Source organism: Anser cygnoides, chromosome 20 (genome assembly GCF_040182565.1).
Source record: "Anser cygnoides isolate HZ-2024a breed goose chromosome 20, Taihu_goose_T2T_genome, whole genome shotgun sequence".
Taxonomy (NCBI): domain Eukaryota; kingdom Metazoa; phylum Chordata; class Aves; order Anseriformes; family Anatidae; genus Anser; species Anser cygnoides.
Genome location: NC_089892.1, coordinates 10,783,218 through 10,797,547, shown reverse-complemented (window position 1 = coordinate 10,797,547; position 14,330 = coordinate 10,783,218). Strand labels below are relative to the sequence as shown.

The following is a 14,330-nucleotide window of genomic DNA, read 5'->3' as shown; positions in this document are numbered from 1 at the left end:
TTGCTTGCAACACCAAGGGCTGGCTCCTTGGAAATGGGTTTTCGTTGTCCTACAGCCACCCATGGACAGTGAGCGGTGCCAGCATTAAGGCAGCACTGCCACTGCACGCTGCAGAGCCACCCGTGCAGGGCCACCCGTGACCCCAGCTCCCCCCGGGCCGGTCTCCGGCACAGCGATGCTGCTGTCAAGCATGTGGGGAGGAATGATGCCGCAGGGACACCGCATAGGGGCAGAGCCTGGAGGATGCTAAGCCTCCAGGAGGATAAGATAATACAAAGCACCTTTTTTTCACCCATGTTCAGAACAGCCAATGAAGACAGGGCTCGATTTGTTTTTGCAGAGCAGCAGGCTGCCCTTAAGTGGTTCATGGTGAAGGTGACAGCCTTCGCGGGAATCCCCAGCCCCAAGATTAGCTAGATACTGAGCTCCCCATGCAAACACTGCTTGGGCAAACAGAGATCAGGTCCAGCACCTTCCTGCTCTGCAAGCACCCTTCCCTCTCAGGCAGGAAGGGAGGCTAGTGCCTGAGCCTTTTTTAAAATCTCTCCGAGACTTTAACCACATCATATCAGCTGCTCTTTTTGCCAACTTGTAGGAATTAGACCACAGAATTAGCACCAGGATAAAAAAATTAAGAACTTCTCCTAACAGTACATTTTGTGGTCATCTCAAAACTCAGGTTCACGTTGAACAGCAGAAAGACTCACAGAACCAAGGAAGCAAAGTTCCCCTGCTTATCTGTTTCTCCAAGAGAAACATGAGCCCTCCCTGCTCTGCCCTGAACTGGGAGCTGTCCTAACATCTGGCCATGCATTATGCCAACCCAGAGCTTCTGCCACTGGTGTCACTTCATATCATCTAACCTGGCTGAACACGCACTGGCAGAAGAGACAGAGCCCAGGGTTCTGTCTGCACAGAGGAGCAGCCTGGCCACCAGCTCCAGAGCCATGGCTTTGCGTGCTCTGGCCCAGAGTAAATGCCAGGAGAGTGCTGGCTTGAAGCAAACGAACGTTATTTGAAGGAGAGACCCTCTAATACAACTGCAAGCATTCCAGTTGCACTGAAATGTGGGGCACATCCTGGGGATGCAGGGCAGGGCTGTATTTTAGGAATGCATCAGCATTTGGGGTAATCTGTGCATGGGTTCACATCATGACATCCTTAAGAAGCACTTTTCAAGACGTTGGCAGCCTTGCTCTGGTGTTAGATCCCCGTGCCTGCAGTTTGGACTTCTCAGCCCTGTGCCCAGAGAAATCCAGCGACTGAGACCTGCCATCCTTTGGGTGGAGGAAAATGGAAATTTCCGTTCAGGAAAGAGTTAAGCTGTTGCTGCAGGCGTGAGACGGCAGAGATTCAGCCTGTGCAGATCGAGCATCCAGCTTTCACGTGAGCTGGGTGACTCAAGGTGATGCACGCCACAGCCCCGCTTGGTGTGCGGCTCCGGCAGCCCAGAAATGAGCCACCACTTGCAAGACACGCAGGAATCAAAGGAAATGTCAAAGAGCAGGAAGGGATTTTTCATCTGGCAACATCTCCTGAGAAGGACCAGCTCGGTGGGTAGGGGAGGGAATCATCCTTTTTGCCAAACAGGACTGGGAGCAGGAAGGGGGAGGCAGAGGAGCACACCACATCTTCTCTAAATGTGATTCAAATTAATGTAATAAAACTGACAGGAGCAGGCAGCAAGGAGTGTGCCTGGATTTTTGTTAATGAAGCCCTTAAGTGTGACCTATTCCAACATTTCTAGCCTTGGCTGAGGTGTATGCTCCATTGCAGCCCCTTGGATAAATGAACTTTGAAATCCCAGGGGATCTTCCACCTCACTGCAGCACAACAAGCCCCAGCCACGAGCTCATCTGACAAATAACACTGCCCACAAATCTGACAAACGTCTCTTTTCCTATTACAAATTTGAGAGAATGAGATACAACTTGAACTGAGCACATAATCCACCCCACAGATAACCGCTAATCTCCCACCTTCTCCCTTCCTGCATGCAGCACCCGGTGCCAGCAGACGCCTGACTTTCTTTTTCCAGGCACCAGAACCCCAACTACCTCCACCCCGCGTCGCTCCAGCATCAGGAGGACACCACAGCACAAAGCTCAGGATTTCGTGTTTAGCTGAGGCTGAGGGACTCCTAAATCACTGCTATTTTTTGTCCAGCAGCTGCAGTTAAAGCCCTCCCGCAGGGAGTTGTGCTGGGGGCTCACACACCGGGCCCTCCGGCTGCCTTGGAGTCAGGGCCGGGCACAGCCTTGAGGTTTTCTGAGCCCATCTCTTTAAGCTGGCCTTTTTGGCGTTGAGTTGGAGCCATTTGTGGGTGTTTTCTTGTATTAAACACCAGAAGTAGAAATGGAGCACTTCAGAAGGAGGGACCAAGACATCGTGGAGGCTGCTCAAGCCTCGTCAGGGAGCAGAGGAACCAGGAGGGGCAATCACACTGCAGAGCCCAACCCAGGGTACCAGGTCTTCTAAAATGCCAGGAAAAAGGAAAAGGGAAACGAGTTCGTTGGCTTTGACTGCCAAAAACATCCTGTTTGGAGTGGAAACAAATTCATCCCAAAATGCAATTCTTCTGGCCGTTACTTTTGGGTCAGAGAAGAGAGGAATGGGGAAAATCCCAAACTGAATCACAAACTTTTATCATTACTGATTCCATCTTTACACTGCAGGAGCTTGTGGCTGCTGATTACCCTTTCTTTCCCCAACAAACCTTCCTCAGTCACTTCTTACCACTGCAGACCTGTGTGTACAGTCCTCTCACCCTCCTGATTTGTGAAAGCAGCATTAGCTTTGACCCACCTTAACAACTAAGCCCACTGCTCTGTCACTTAACTACCCTCTTTATCACCTCCTACTTCCCCAAATTTTGAGTCATACACACACGTTATCAGGCATGATTTGCTCTTTTCTACCATGTCAACAACTATTCTGGAGGCAATAAAGTAAGAGCCAGGCTTCCCGAGCTCTCCCAGAGAGAGCAATGCTCACAAATGATGCTGTTGAGGTTTGAGACCAGGGTTTTTAACTATTTATTAGGTACCACAGCAATTTCCTGTCTTTCTAGGTTTCCAGGCCGTGTTGCGTCATGGCAAACCAAGTGCCTCTGAGGGCATCTGCTCCAGTATCTACCACGTTGGAGTGTGTCCCTGAGCCTTTAAGGCCTCTGTACCACAAGTAAACTGCTTTTCTAGGTTCAGATTCCCTGCATGGAGACTGGGGCCTACAGTGATTTAAATTTAGCAAAGCCCTGTTCCTGGGAGGAACAGAGGACACCATGGGGAAAATTAATTATCCTATGGAGCAAGCCGGGATATCTCCAGGAAGGCCACGGAGGTGTGCACGTTACACAAGGCACAGTATCGGCCCTCACTGCAGCAGTGGCTCAGGTTAAGGAGCATTTGTTCAAGGGGTGCCCTTGCCAGCAGCTGGGACACAGCTCCATCCCCGCCGGGGGATGCGAACAGGAGCAGCGCCCACAGGACCACACGGGAGCAGGGATGTGGCCGCAGAGACCCAGGACTGAGGGGACGGTGTCAGTTCTCTGAGGCTTGCCTAGAGGATCTCCCGTGCGGACGATGCAGATCTCTGAAGCAGAACGAGATCAAGCACAGATCCACAGCATTAATTTGCTCGGGTCTGTAAGCGTGCTCAGCGCAGCAGGCCAAGGAGCTGCTACTGGAAAGATTTTCTGTCAGAGCAATTTCCCCAGAGAAACACCAGTGTCTGCAGATGAAAACTTCCAGAGAAAAAGATCGATTTTGCTAGCGCTGCTACAATGAAAAACTTAACGAGCTATTTGATTTTAAGTCAGTTTGGTCTGAACATGTTGGGTTTGAATCAAAAAATTCTAACAATGCAATAAAACACTGATCTGCGGTTTCCTATCAGTGGGATATTTCCGGAGCGGGAAAGGGTGTGAATATGGTCCTGGACCACGCTCACGTCTCTGGACCAGCTCCCCGGGAGGCGATCCATTCCCACCGCACAATAGGTGCTTTCTCTGACAGGTTTTACACGTGTCATCACAGGGGCTGTTTGTGCCCTGCAGGAAGGGGGCGATGGGGCCAGTCACCCACACGCAGAGTCCTGTGGGGTGGAGAAATGGGGCCCACACTGACTCAGCCCAAAGCTTTTGCCAGCAGGGGCTGCACAACTGACTTTAAACCATTTCATTTGGATTTAAAATACTGACACAGAACTGGGTTTGTATGTGTTGATAGCACATTCATATAACAGCTGGCAATTAGAGAAGTTACACAAGCTTCCAGGTCTACCTGACCAAAAGGTACCGTCCTCACTACCCAAATCCTGCCTTGCTGGGACCACCACAGCTACCCCACGACCACCACAAGGAGCCAAGAGCGGACAGCTCAGTGCAGGACCCTCCTCTGGTCCTGCACCCTTTCCAGCACCAACCTACATTCAGCATTTCCCACCCAGGAGGCCATGTGCTCCACCGGGATCGGGGCCGTTTGCACAAGGACTTCCAAACACCACAGTTCACACCCTGAAGAGCCTGTAAAATAAACACTGCTCCTGCTGTAACCTACACAGGGCTATAAAGATCGCAGTTTACCATAAGCCTGCAAATGCCTATAATGCACAGGATTTAAGCCCTGTGAGTGTCTTATTGACACGTGGTTAGGCAGGATGACTAACAGCAGCTTTTCCATGACACACCAGTTTCCCTGAAGTTTTCTTTCTTGTTGAAAGTTAATTAGGCAACCCCTAGACATTTTGAAACATACTTTCATTTCAGATCGCACTGGATCCAAACGCGCAAATGCCACCTTTTGGGGCAAAACATCACCCACAACATCACCCCTCTGGGTGAGAAAGGAGCAGGAGGTGCGCAGGCTGCTCAAGGCCTCAGCAAAGCAATATTCCTGTGGCAAATGTTAAGTCGGCCCGGCCCCGTGGGCTCCCTTTCAACTCACAGCAGCACTAAGTACATTACAGCTCGTTGCGGGTGATTTGTGGGTAAGGAACAGCAGTACGAGTGCTTCCACCCACCCGCAGGCCCTGTCACGGCAGCGCAGGGACCTGTCTGCCCAGGTCTCGGTGACGGAGGAGCTGGGACCAACCCTAATGCCCCAGCCAGGCCCCCACAGAGCGGAGCCCACGGATAGCTCCCAGCAGGACAAGGCCCTGCTGACCAGCCCAGGGACGGGGCATCGGCTGCAAAGGGCAGGCCGGGAGCAGGTCAGGAGGGAGAAACACCCCTCGTGGGTGACACGGGACAGAAGAGCCACATCCACACGAGTGTCCTTTCCTTCTGCACCCTTCCTCAGAGCTTTCTAGCTGCCAAGGGTTGTCGCAGGGGTGGGCAGCAGGACAGAAGCATCTGCCAGCAGGACGCAGGCTCAGGGCACTGCTGCACCACAGTGCTGGGACCCTGAGGGTGCCGGGAGTGTGCCAGGGCCACCACCACACTGGGGACACCCTCGTGAGCCTCCCACTGCCCCGAGTGCAGCCTCGAAGCAGAGCCAGCCGCTCTCTGCAGGCAGCCATCCTTGCAGATGGAAACCATCTCATTATCCAGACAAGGATGCTGAGCTTTGCACCAGCACAACAGGAGGTCACACACAGGAGCCTGGCACCCAGCAGACCCCACGTCCGTCAGGCAATGGGGCTGGGCTGGCCTGGAGACCCCCAGCGCAGCCCCCTTGTGCCACTGCGACACAGGAGTGCTACGGTGGGTCCCGGTCACTGCTTTTATTTAACAGCAGGCCATGTCTCAAACACAGCCCTCCACAGAAATACCCTCAACAGGACAAACCAATGCCCCCACCAGCCCAGCAAAGCGTCCAAGCCCATGCAATGCCTCCATGCACAGCCATCCCACAGGAATGCCTTTAAAAAGGACCATTCCCTCCCTCTCAGGGGCTACCAAGTCTTAAAGCCTCCAGATGACAACCCCAGGTCCCTGCAACTAAAGCTTCACTGCTGGGAAGCGAATGTGGGGGAAAAAAGAGGGGTGACCTGATTGTGACATTCTTCCTAGCTCTCCTGCAGGAAGATGCTTGGACACCCCCAGGCTGGTGCCCAGAACAGCATCCCATCACTTAGCAAGAGCCCATCTCCATCCACCTGAGGTCCCCTTCCACTGAGGACGGTTCAGTGAGCCACAAGAAAAGCCTTTTTCTCCTGTCTTTGCAGGAAAGACCCAACAAAGGCCATGGGGTTGGGGGATCCCCACACATACCCCGCAGGCTAGGGCACATCAAACCCAATCTCCCCACCTTGGTGAGACCACTGGGACCCAAAGCAACCCCAGGGGTCCAGGAGGAGGCCTTTGGGTGGCACAGGGCATCTCCTGCTCAGCAGGATGCCACCTTCAAGCTACGGGCTGCCCTGAAGACAGCCAAAAGCTGGGGCTTGCACAGTGCAGGGTGCAAGCACCCACTGCTGGCTACAGGCACAAGGCTGCCTGCTCCAAAATACCATGGGCGGACAGGAGGAACAAGAAGGGTTTTGCAGAGACCCATAAGCGTGGCCTGTCCAGATGTACTGTCCTCTACAGGGGAGCATGCCTGGAGGAAGGCGAATGCTTCACATTTTCTATGCAACTGCAATGCTCCAAATGCAATGGGAGCATCTCAGCAGAGCCCTGAGAGCCAGGGCCACCTAAGCCCAGCAGAAGGTGAAAGCTAAGCCCTTGCTGCATCTCAAAGATGAGCCTCACAGGGCCACATGAAACGCAGCCATCTCTTGTTCAGTTACTCCTACTTAGGAGCCTGGAGCTCTGAATTAAACTCCAAGATCCGCAGGCATTTTTCCAAGCACACAAGAGAAGGCAGGAGCGCCCCATCGCCCAGCCGGGACGGCACCGGCAGGCAGCCGCCGCAGCGTTTGAGTCACAGCATGGGGGCAGCTGGGCACAGAGACATCACCCGCGCCGAGCAAGGCCCTGAGGAGTCAGGTCGTGCCCGACCGCCCGGAGAAGAAATAAAGACGGGGAAGGGACAAGAGGGGGACCTAAGAGAGAGCTCGACAGCCCACGGTTGCGCAGCAAGTCAGGCTTTGGCCCAAGTCCCAGCCGCTCAAGGTGAACAACTTCCATCCTGGACATTTTCATCCAACTTTCACAATAGCTTATTATTTCGTGGTGCTGCTGAGCAATGTTTGCTTTTCTCCTCAGCGCCCTGGGGATCTTTCCCAGACCCAAACTTCCACGCTGAAAACACAAGGCCTTGAAACCAGGAACACGCTAAAGTCAGTTGAAAGGAAAAAAAATAACAGCTGCAGCATTTAGTGATTAGGCAGGACCAGTCACTGTGAACCAATTTTGCAGTCTCCTTGGCTGCTTCACGACACAAAAGTAACCGTGCCAACGTCTGAGCGATCTCAAATCTGTTTAGAGCATTTAGCCGTGCACCAGCCACGCGCATTTTTAGAGCTATGATTGTGTCTGTCTTACACTGAGCTTCCTTATTTTATTAGAGGGCTTCAAACCTGGGCGCTTGAAAACGAGAAAAGCAAGATCCCTGAAAAATAAAGTAAACACAGCTGGCAAGGAATCCCCGGGTGAAAGAACCCCAGGAGAAATCAAAGGTGAGATGCAGCGAGGAAGGTCCACCTGCAGAGCACAGGGGGGGAAAGAAAGCCTGTCTCGGTGCCGCCCAGCCTCTCCCAGCTCTCAGATTCCTTTTAGCAGCTTCTTACTAATATATTCTGGCTACAGCCATTATGTTTCCTTTCCAGACCTCTGGCAAACAAATTAAAAAGGAAGTTAAATACAACCCGTCCTGTGCTTCTTGCCCCAGCAGACAGAAGCAGAGTTGTTAGTACGTGTTCAGCTCCCACTGGAAAGTTAATTTGGAAACCAGCAACACTCACCTCTGCAAGGTAAAGGATGCAGAACTTCCGATCTTCCAAACCTGTAAAGAAGAGAAAACAGGATCAAAATTAAGCTACAACTGCATTTCTGCAAGCAGAGACACTGACAGAGGAATTGGCTAAGAGACAGCGTTTAATGAATATTTATTGTTGTCATCCTACAGTACCAGGCTGTGATCTGGGAGTGATGTATGCTGCATCTGCGGGGCCATGCACCGGGCAGGCTGCGCCTGCATGGTTTCTTGCATCAACTCACTGCGCTATCACAGATTCTCCTTTGGGCTTGTCCTTTTGGGAAAAGGGTTGATTCATTCAGAGGCCACGTGTGCACTCTCCTGCCTGGTGTGCCACGGCACGTGCAGCTCGATTCATTTTGGGTGCCTGTCCTGGGCACCAGGGTCGGGTCTCTCCACATTTCCACAAATGCTTTGCTCCCAGGAGGACTCACCAGAGCAGCTCTCGTTCTTATGTCCTTGCTCATTCCCAGCTTCTCCCCCCGCAAGAGCCCCCAGAAAGGGCAGCTCTGCCTAGTGCTGCCTGTCCCAGCCTCCATCAGAGCCAGGAGCTGGGGTCGGTGCTTCTCCAAGGAGTTGGAGCCAAACCCCAGAGCACAGGGAAGCGACTGAGATGGGGCAGTGGCAAGAGCCCACCCTGCTCCACCAGGCTGAGGGCAGCTCCCCAGGGTCCTGCCAGCAAGGTGCCACTCAGGAGACATGTCCAAGGGACCTCCCCTTCCACAGCTTTGGGAAGGGAGAAGGTGCTGGAGGCAATGCAATGGCCAATGCTGCAACCCGTGTCGTGCTAAATCACAGAGCAGCCCGGTCTCCTCCCCGCCTCGCCGCCAGCTGTCCCTGGGGACGAATGTGTCATGCTCCGGCTGCTCCACCAGGCTCCTGCAGGCCCAGCCTTCCCTGTCCCCAGCACAAAGGCTTTGCTGAGGGTTTCCCTGGTCTTTGATCCCCACTGGTGGGACACAAGTCTGCCCAGCCCAGGGGAAGCCAGCTCCAGGCACACATCAGCCTCGCAGGAGGAGGACATGAAGCCACCACGCAACTGGGTCCCCTCGGCTCTGAAGCAGGACACCCACCTCCCAGAGCCGCTGTGTCACCGCGCTTCCCACCAGCGTGCCCTGCCAAGGCTTTGTCCTCGCTAGCGTGCAGCACTGCTGGGCAGCAGCTTTCATAACCCTTTTAACAACGTTATCTCTGCCGTGAGATCAGCTCCGCAGTCTGGGCACGGCTGCAGATCCTTTCCAAAGCAGCATCAGCGCAGGCTCTGCTTCGTTTCAACAGCCCGTGCTGTGCCCACGACGGGAACAGGCTCCGCACAGCGGTGGAAACGCCCCGCTCCCAGAGGGCAGCGATTCTCCTGCCTGCACAGGCAGCAGCCCAGAGGTACAGATACGGGCTGCGACCCACTGAAGGGCTCAGATGTCACTTGAGTCCCTCTGCAGGCAACAAGAAGCCCGTGAACAAGCGCAACAGCCTGGAATCGTTTGCTGGATGTCTCTTCCAGCTGCCTTTTGGGGGACGGCAGGCTTGCCTCCGCTGCCAGCTTTGCTTTTAGAGCACATTGCAGCAAACAGGCTGGAAAGTCACTAAAGGGATACTGTGCCATAACACGCTGCTGGAACCCAGCCCCAACAGTACCGGTGCCAAGGACCTCCTGTATGAGGAGCTCCTGGGTGTTTCCGTGGGGGTCCCCCCCTGCTCCAGCCTGGCCAAGAGGCTCCAGCACCGCCCCGCTGCATCCTCACCTCCAGGAGGGCAGTGGTGACGGAGCACCTGCCCACCTCTGTATTATGCAAAACCCATCCACCGCTCTCCACAGCTCTGCCCAAGCTCTCCCAGCACCCACAAAGCCCAGCAGGACCATCAGGGAGCGTTTTCCTTGCTAAGCCACAGCCTTCGATGGGAGCCCCTCAGCCGGAGTTTTTCCCACGGAGGGAGGGTTTGGACACAGGATCCGAGCCTCCTGCTGGCACACATCAACCCTTTCTGCTGCTTCTGCTTCCCATGGTGGCCAACAGCACCAGACGTCCCATCTTCTCAGCTGGGCTCTGCACAGCATCAGCCATGAGCAAATTCACCACAGAGGCGAGAGGCCCAAAGGGGAAGCATCCAGGCAGCAAGCAGAGAGCAGCTCCTGAGCTCTCCAGCCCATCTTGCAAAGCAGCTTGCAGGAGAAGCAATGGCCCAGCCACTTGTCCTCAGGAGCTTTAACCCTGTCTGACCCGAGGAAGAGGCCACCCCCAGAGATGTGCACCCTTGGCAGGGAAAGGTGATGCTGGAGTGCAACAGCCTGGGGTAAGACCCCGCTCTTTGAGCCCCTATTTATTCCTTCTGGCTTTCCACAGTAAGAATTGAATCCAACAAAGCCCAAAACCACCAGAATTAAGTTCTGTTCTGTTCCCTTCTGTGTATCTCAGTGCTAGTGACCTCCGCAGCCAGCAGGTCCTGTCCCCATCCCTGAGGCTCGCCACCTCATAATCCACGTGGCCAGGCAGCACAGCGCCTATCGGACACGCAGAGCAGGAAGCCAGCCTAGACTCGGGAGCTGCCACAATCCCATTCTTCCATGAAGAATTGCCTTCAGCTGGGAAAAACTAGGAACTAACAGACTCCTCCTCACGCTGCCCAGCCCCACAGCTGGGCTCCAGCTGATGCCGATCCCCAGCAAGGCATGACAGGAGGCAGGAGAGCAACGGCAGTGCCAGGAAGGACAGACCCGAGCGCAGATTTCAACACAAACCAGGTTTGCTGGGATTCTTTCCCTGGGGATTCTCCAGTCTCCGCAGGGCCAGGCGGGAGCTGCCCAGCTCGTGCTGCTCGTCCCCTGCCCTGCAGCCCACCAAGGCCACGAAGGACAAGGGGGCAGCCTCAGCCCCGCGCAGGGCTCCGTCCCCACCCGACACTGTGCCTTTTTTTGACAGCCGAACAGTGTGAACACCTTCAGCCAAATACCCTGAAATGCTAAAAGGAAATAAGCAGGAGGAAAAAAAAAACTCACTTTAAGATATTTCCGTTTCTTCGTGACGCGTTGTGACAGGGACTGGCTTGTCTTTCACTCGACCCATCCCTGCCCCGGGGCTGGGCTGCTGCACAGGCTCAGCGCAGGCAAGAGGAGCACGCGAGGTTTGCGGGGACACGTCCCTGTCCCTGGCTAAGCCCCGTGTGCCCGTGCTGATGTGGGGCAGGCATTTATGCAGCTCCCGGCACAGCAGCAGCCTCCAGCGCCACCCTGCCTCTGCCCACCTCCCCTGTGCAACCCAAGGAGAACACGCGCCGCTCGTGGGATTCGGGTGGTGCACACCAGGTATTGGGTCAAGAAGATGGGAGAAAATGGAAAAAAAAATGGTCCTGCTCCTTTCCACAGCCTCTGCGTGGCACAGGGGACAGTGACAATGGCCACAACAAGGGCACCCTGCTCCCCAGCCATCGTATCTGCCCAGCGAGGGCAGGGCTGCATCCAGTACCCTAAGAGGAGCTCACAGGGTGCTGGGGGGCCCTGGGTGTGTGGCGAGAGAGAAAGGCTGCTGTGCACATCCAGACCAAGCACTTGAGAGCGGACAAGCGTGTCACCCTCTGTGGCATGTGTCCCCAGGGAGGTGTAGTTGGGTGTGAGCCCATAAGGCATGCCAAAAACCTCAAAAATCAGAGTCTGGGCCTCTGGATATCATGAAGCTGTTGGCTGCAAGACAGAGTGCATTGGGATGTTGGGGAGAGCAACGGGATCCGGCCTAGGGATGGGGCTCACGGGTGGGGGTCCTCATTCGGGTTGCTAAATGGGATCACTCTTCTGTCCCCAAGCCAAGCACACACCCCCGGGGGGGGCAGGATCCCAGCAAGGCAGCAGTGGTAGCATGGAAATTCCCACAGTATCTAGTGAGGAAGCCAGCCCTGTCGCACTGGAAACATTGGCCGGCGTGGTGCTCATCAGCCATGTTCAGCTTCTAAAGCAGGAAGACAGAGCATTGTAAAGCAGATTATACTGATTTGCTTTCGCACAGTGCAGCGAGCGGCAGAAACAGGAAACATCACAATGGTCTTCAGTGTACCGGAGATGTCTCAATTGTTATACTCAGCAATACGCCTGTTCCTATTAATGTGCCATTCAGTTATTTAGGAGACCAACAGAAAATCTCTGGCAAAAGGGACAGGCATCTTTTCGCTTGTTCCACCCACCTTTGAAGCAGCCCTACCCAAACCAGGAGGGCGAGCTGCCTGAAAACTGACTGCGCTGGATTCCGGGCGTACGGGGGGCGGTCCAGCACGGCGGACACAAACATCCCCTTCGGAGAGGCTCCCTAAGCTGCTCCAGATGTGATCTAGCCAAGTTATTATGGTAACAAGGAAATAAGTGGCAGAAAACTGCTCACGAAATCCAACTGCTGTGCCTGAGGTTAGGAGGCACATTCCTGTGCCGAGCTGCAAACAGACCTTGGTGCATGGAGCCGCCGCTGCGCTGCCGGGACGAGCAGCACGAAGGTGATTTCTTCAAGGAGGAGAACAAGAGCAGGGCTGTTCAGCAGCCTTTGAGAGCAGCCAGGAACCGCACGTGCAACGAAGCAGACGCTGACCGACAAGTGCTTCAGTAAGGAACAATTTCTTTTGTCCTTTTCTTAGAAACAAACGCTGCTGAGAACAAACTCAACAAATCCCAGAGAAGCTCAATGGCTTTTCTAACCAGCTGGTGCCCTCCGTGTCCCTCTTCCTCCTCACTGTTTCTGCCCCCACTAAACAGGTCAGTGAATGAATCTGGGCACAGAAAAGTTGTTGGAAATGGGAAATAAGAGATGGGCAGCCCGCAGTGCCATTGCAGATCCCCAGCACCAAGGCTCACGCATCGCGGGGCAGGTGGAGAGCCGCAGCTCAACACCAGAGCTCCCTGTGCGGCTGGAGAAAATCATGGGAAGTGACAAAAGTCATCCTGAAAATTATTTCTTTTGGAGGAGCAGCCACGCTCTGGATTAATCCCTCTTGTTCAGAGCCACAGAAAAACGCAGAGATGTCTGCTCACACAACTACAGAGTAAGTCTGGGCTGGAAGCAGCCTCCGGCCATCTCCGTTCCGCACCCCTGCCCAAAGCACCCAGGTCAGGGTGCTCAGTGCTGTGTCCATTCGAGTCCCGAACACCTCCAAGGATGGAGGTCCCACAGCCTCTCTGGGCATTTGACCACCCTCATCACATGAAAGCTGTTCCTCACACCTAACCCCAGTTTTCCACAAGCCCCATCCAGCAAAACCCACTGCCTGGGGCTGCCAGAGCCCTGCGCGGCCAGAGGCGGGCGGCCATGCACAAGAGGAGCCCGTGGCCAAACAGCGACCACACCAAAGAAGGAACAAGGTGGGACTGGGCCTGTGGCCAAGAAGTGGCTCCACTGTAGGAAATAGGATGTGGTAGAGCAATTTGCTCATTCCTCTTTTGACCCCGAGTAGCTACGGCCATCATAGCCACACAGCCTCAAAATTTCATCTCAAAATAACTCATTTCAAGACATGCCCCTGCCCTAAAAGCCCTCCGTGAACCCTCAACTGCATGTGAAAGCCCAACCAAGGTGAAGTGAGCAAGGGCACAGCCCACAGCCGCCCACCAAAGCCAGGGTTTGCTCTTTCCTCCCTGACGGGGTGTGCGGGGGGAGCGATGCTAGCAGAGGGAAACCGTGGGCGGCCGAAGGGAGAAGTAGCGAAGCAAAGGTCAGTAGGGCTCAGCCAGCCTCTCCTAGAGACAACTTCTGAGCTCTCTCGAGGCACCGCTGGTGAAAACCTCAAAACTTCGTTTCCTTTCTCAGCAAGCCCCCGCTGTAGGCAGGGTAACAGCGGTGAGGGAAGCAGCCCAGCAGAGCAAGACCCCAGGGAGCGCCAGTCCCGAATTGCTCAGGCAGGGCTCCGAAGCTGTGCCACCCAAGTGTCCCCAGGGCATGCCAGGGGATGGAGCTCCCTGGGACTGGGTTAATGCAGGGCTGGGAAGGGTGCTGCTGTACCTGCACCCCAACAAAGGACAATCTGGCAGCATGAGCTGGCCAGCACTGCTGCGTACTGGAAGTAATGGGACAGGGGGGTGCTATCCTGTTGCTGGCCAGGTGGCTTTGCAGCTAGCAGCCCAGAAAATGACCCGAACACCTCCAGCTGCTGCCGCAGACACTCACCCTCCTGAAGCTTCACACTCTGCAGGTAGAGAGGGTTCCTCAGCACGTTGCAGCGCCCGGGCTCGTCCTCCTTGGTGAAGAGCAGCAGGTCCGAGTACACGAAGAGAGTCACCTGGATGGCACAAGAGCAGTAAAGAAGGTATCAGGAACTCATCTCTTGGCACTCAGTGTCTTGGAAGGGTCCTCCACCCCGAGGAGACGCACCAGCCATGAGAGGCAGCCCGGACACCCCTGCCTTAAGGGTCTGGTTGCTGCTACACCCCTCGGGGTGCTGCAAGCAAGCCTCAGACAAGGCTCCCCCAGCTTGGCAGCCACGTACCGAGGCTTGTGGAGTCCC

The 14,330-nt window shown here is 54.9% G+C and overlaps 1 protein-coding gene across 4 annotated transcripts in view; it reads right to left on the bottom strand.

Annotated features, from left to right (window-relative positions):
• Window positions 1-14,330, bottom strand: part of RGS3 (regulator of G protein signaling 3) — a 79,030-nt gene that overhangs the window by 27,774 nt on the left and 36,926 nt on the right. For 3 of the 4 annotated variants that reach the window (XM_048054866.2, XM_048054877.2, XM_048054888.2), the window contains 2 exons: window positions 13,994-14,105; window positions 7,846-7,886 (listed from right to left, as the gene is read on the bottom strand). In XM_048054866.2, coding sequence (XP_047910823.1) covers window positions 7,846-7,886; window positions 13,994-14,105 — 153 coding nt within the window. Of the gene's footprint in view, window positions 1-7,845; window positions 7,887-13,993; window positions 14,106-14,197; window positions 14,217-14,330 lie in introns of those variants that run through there. The other variant, XM_048054906.2, reaches the window with a different exon arrangement.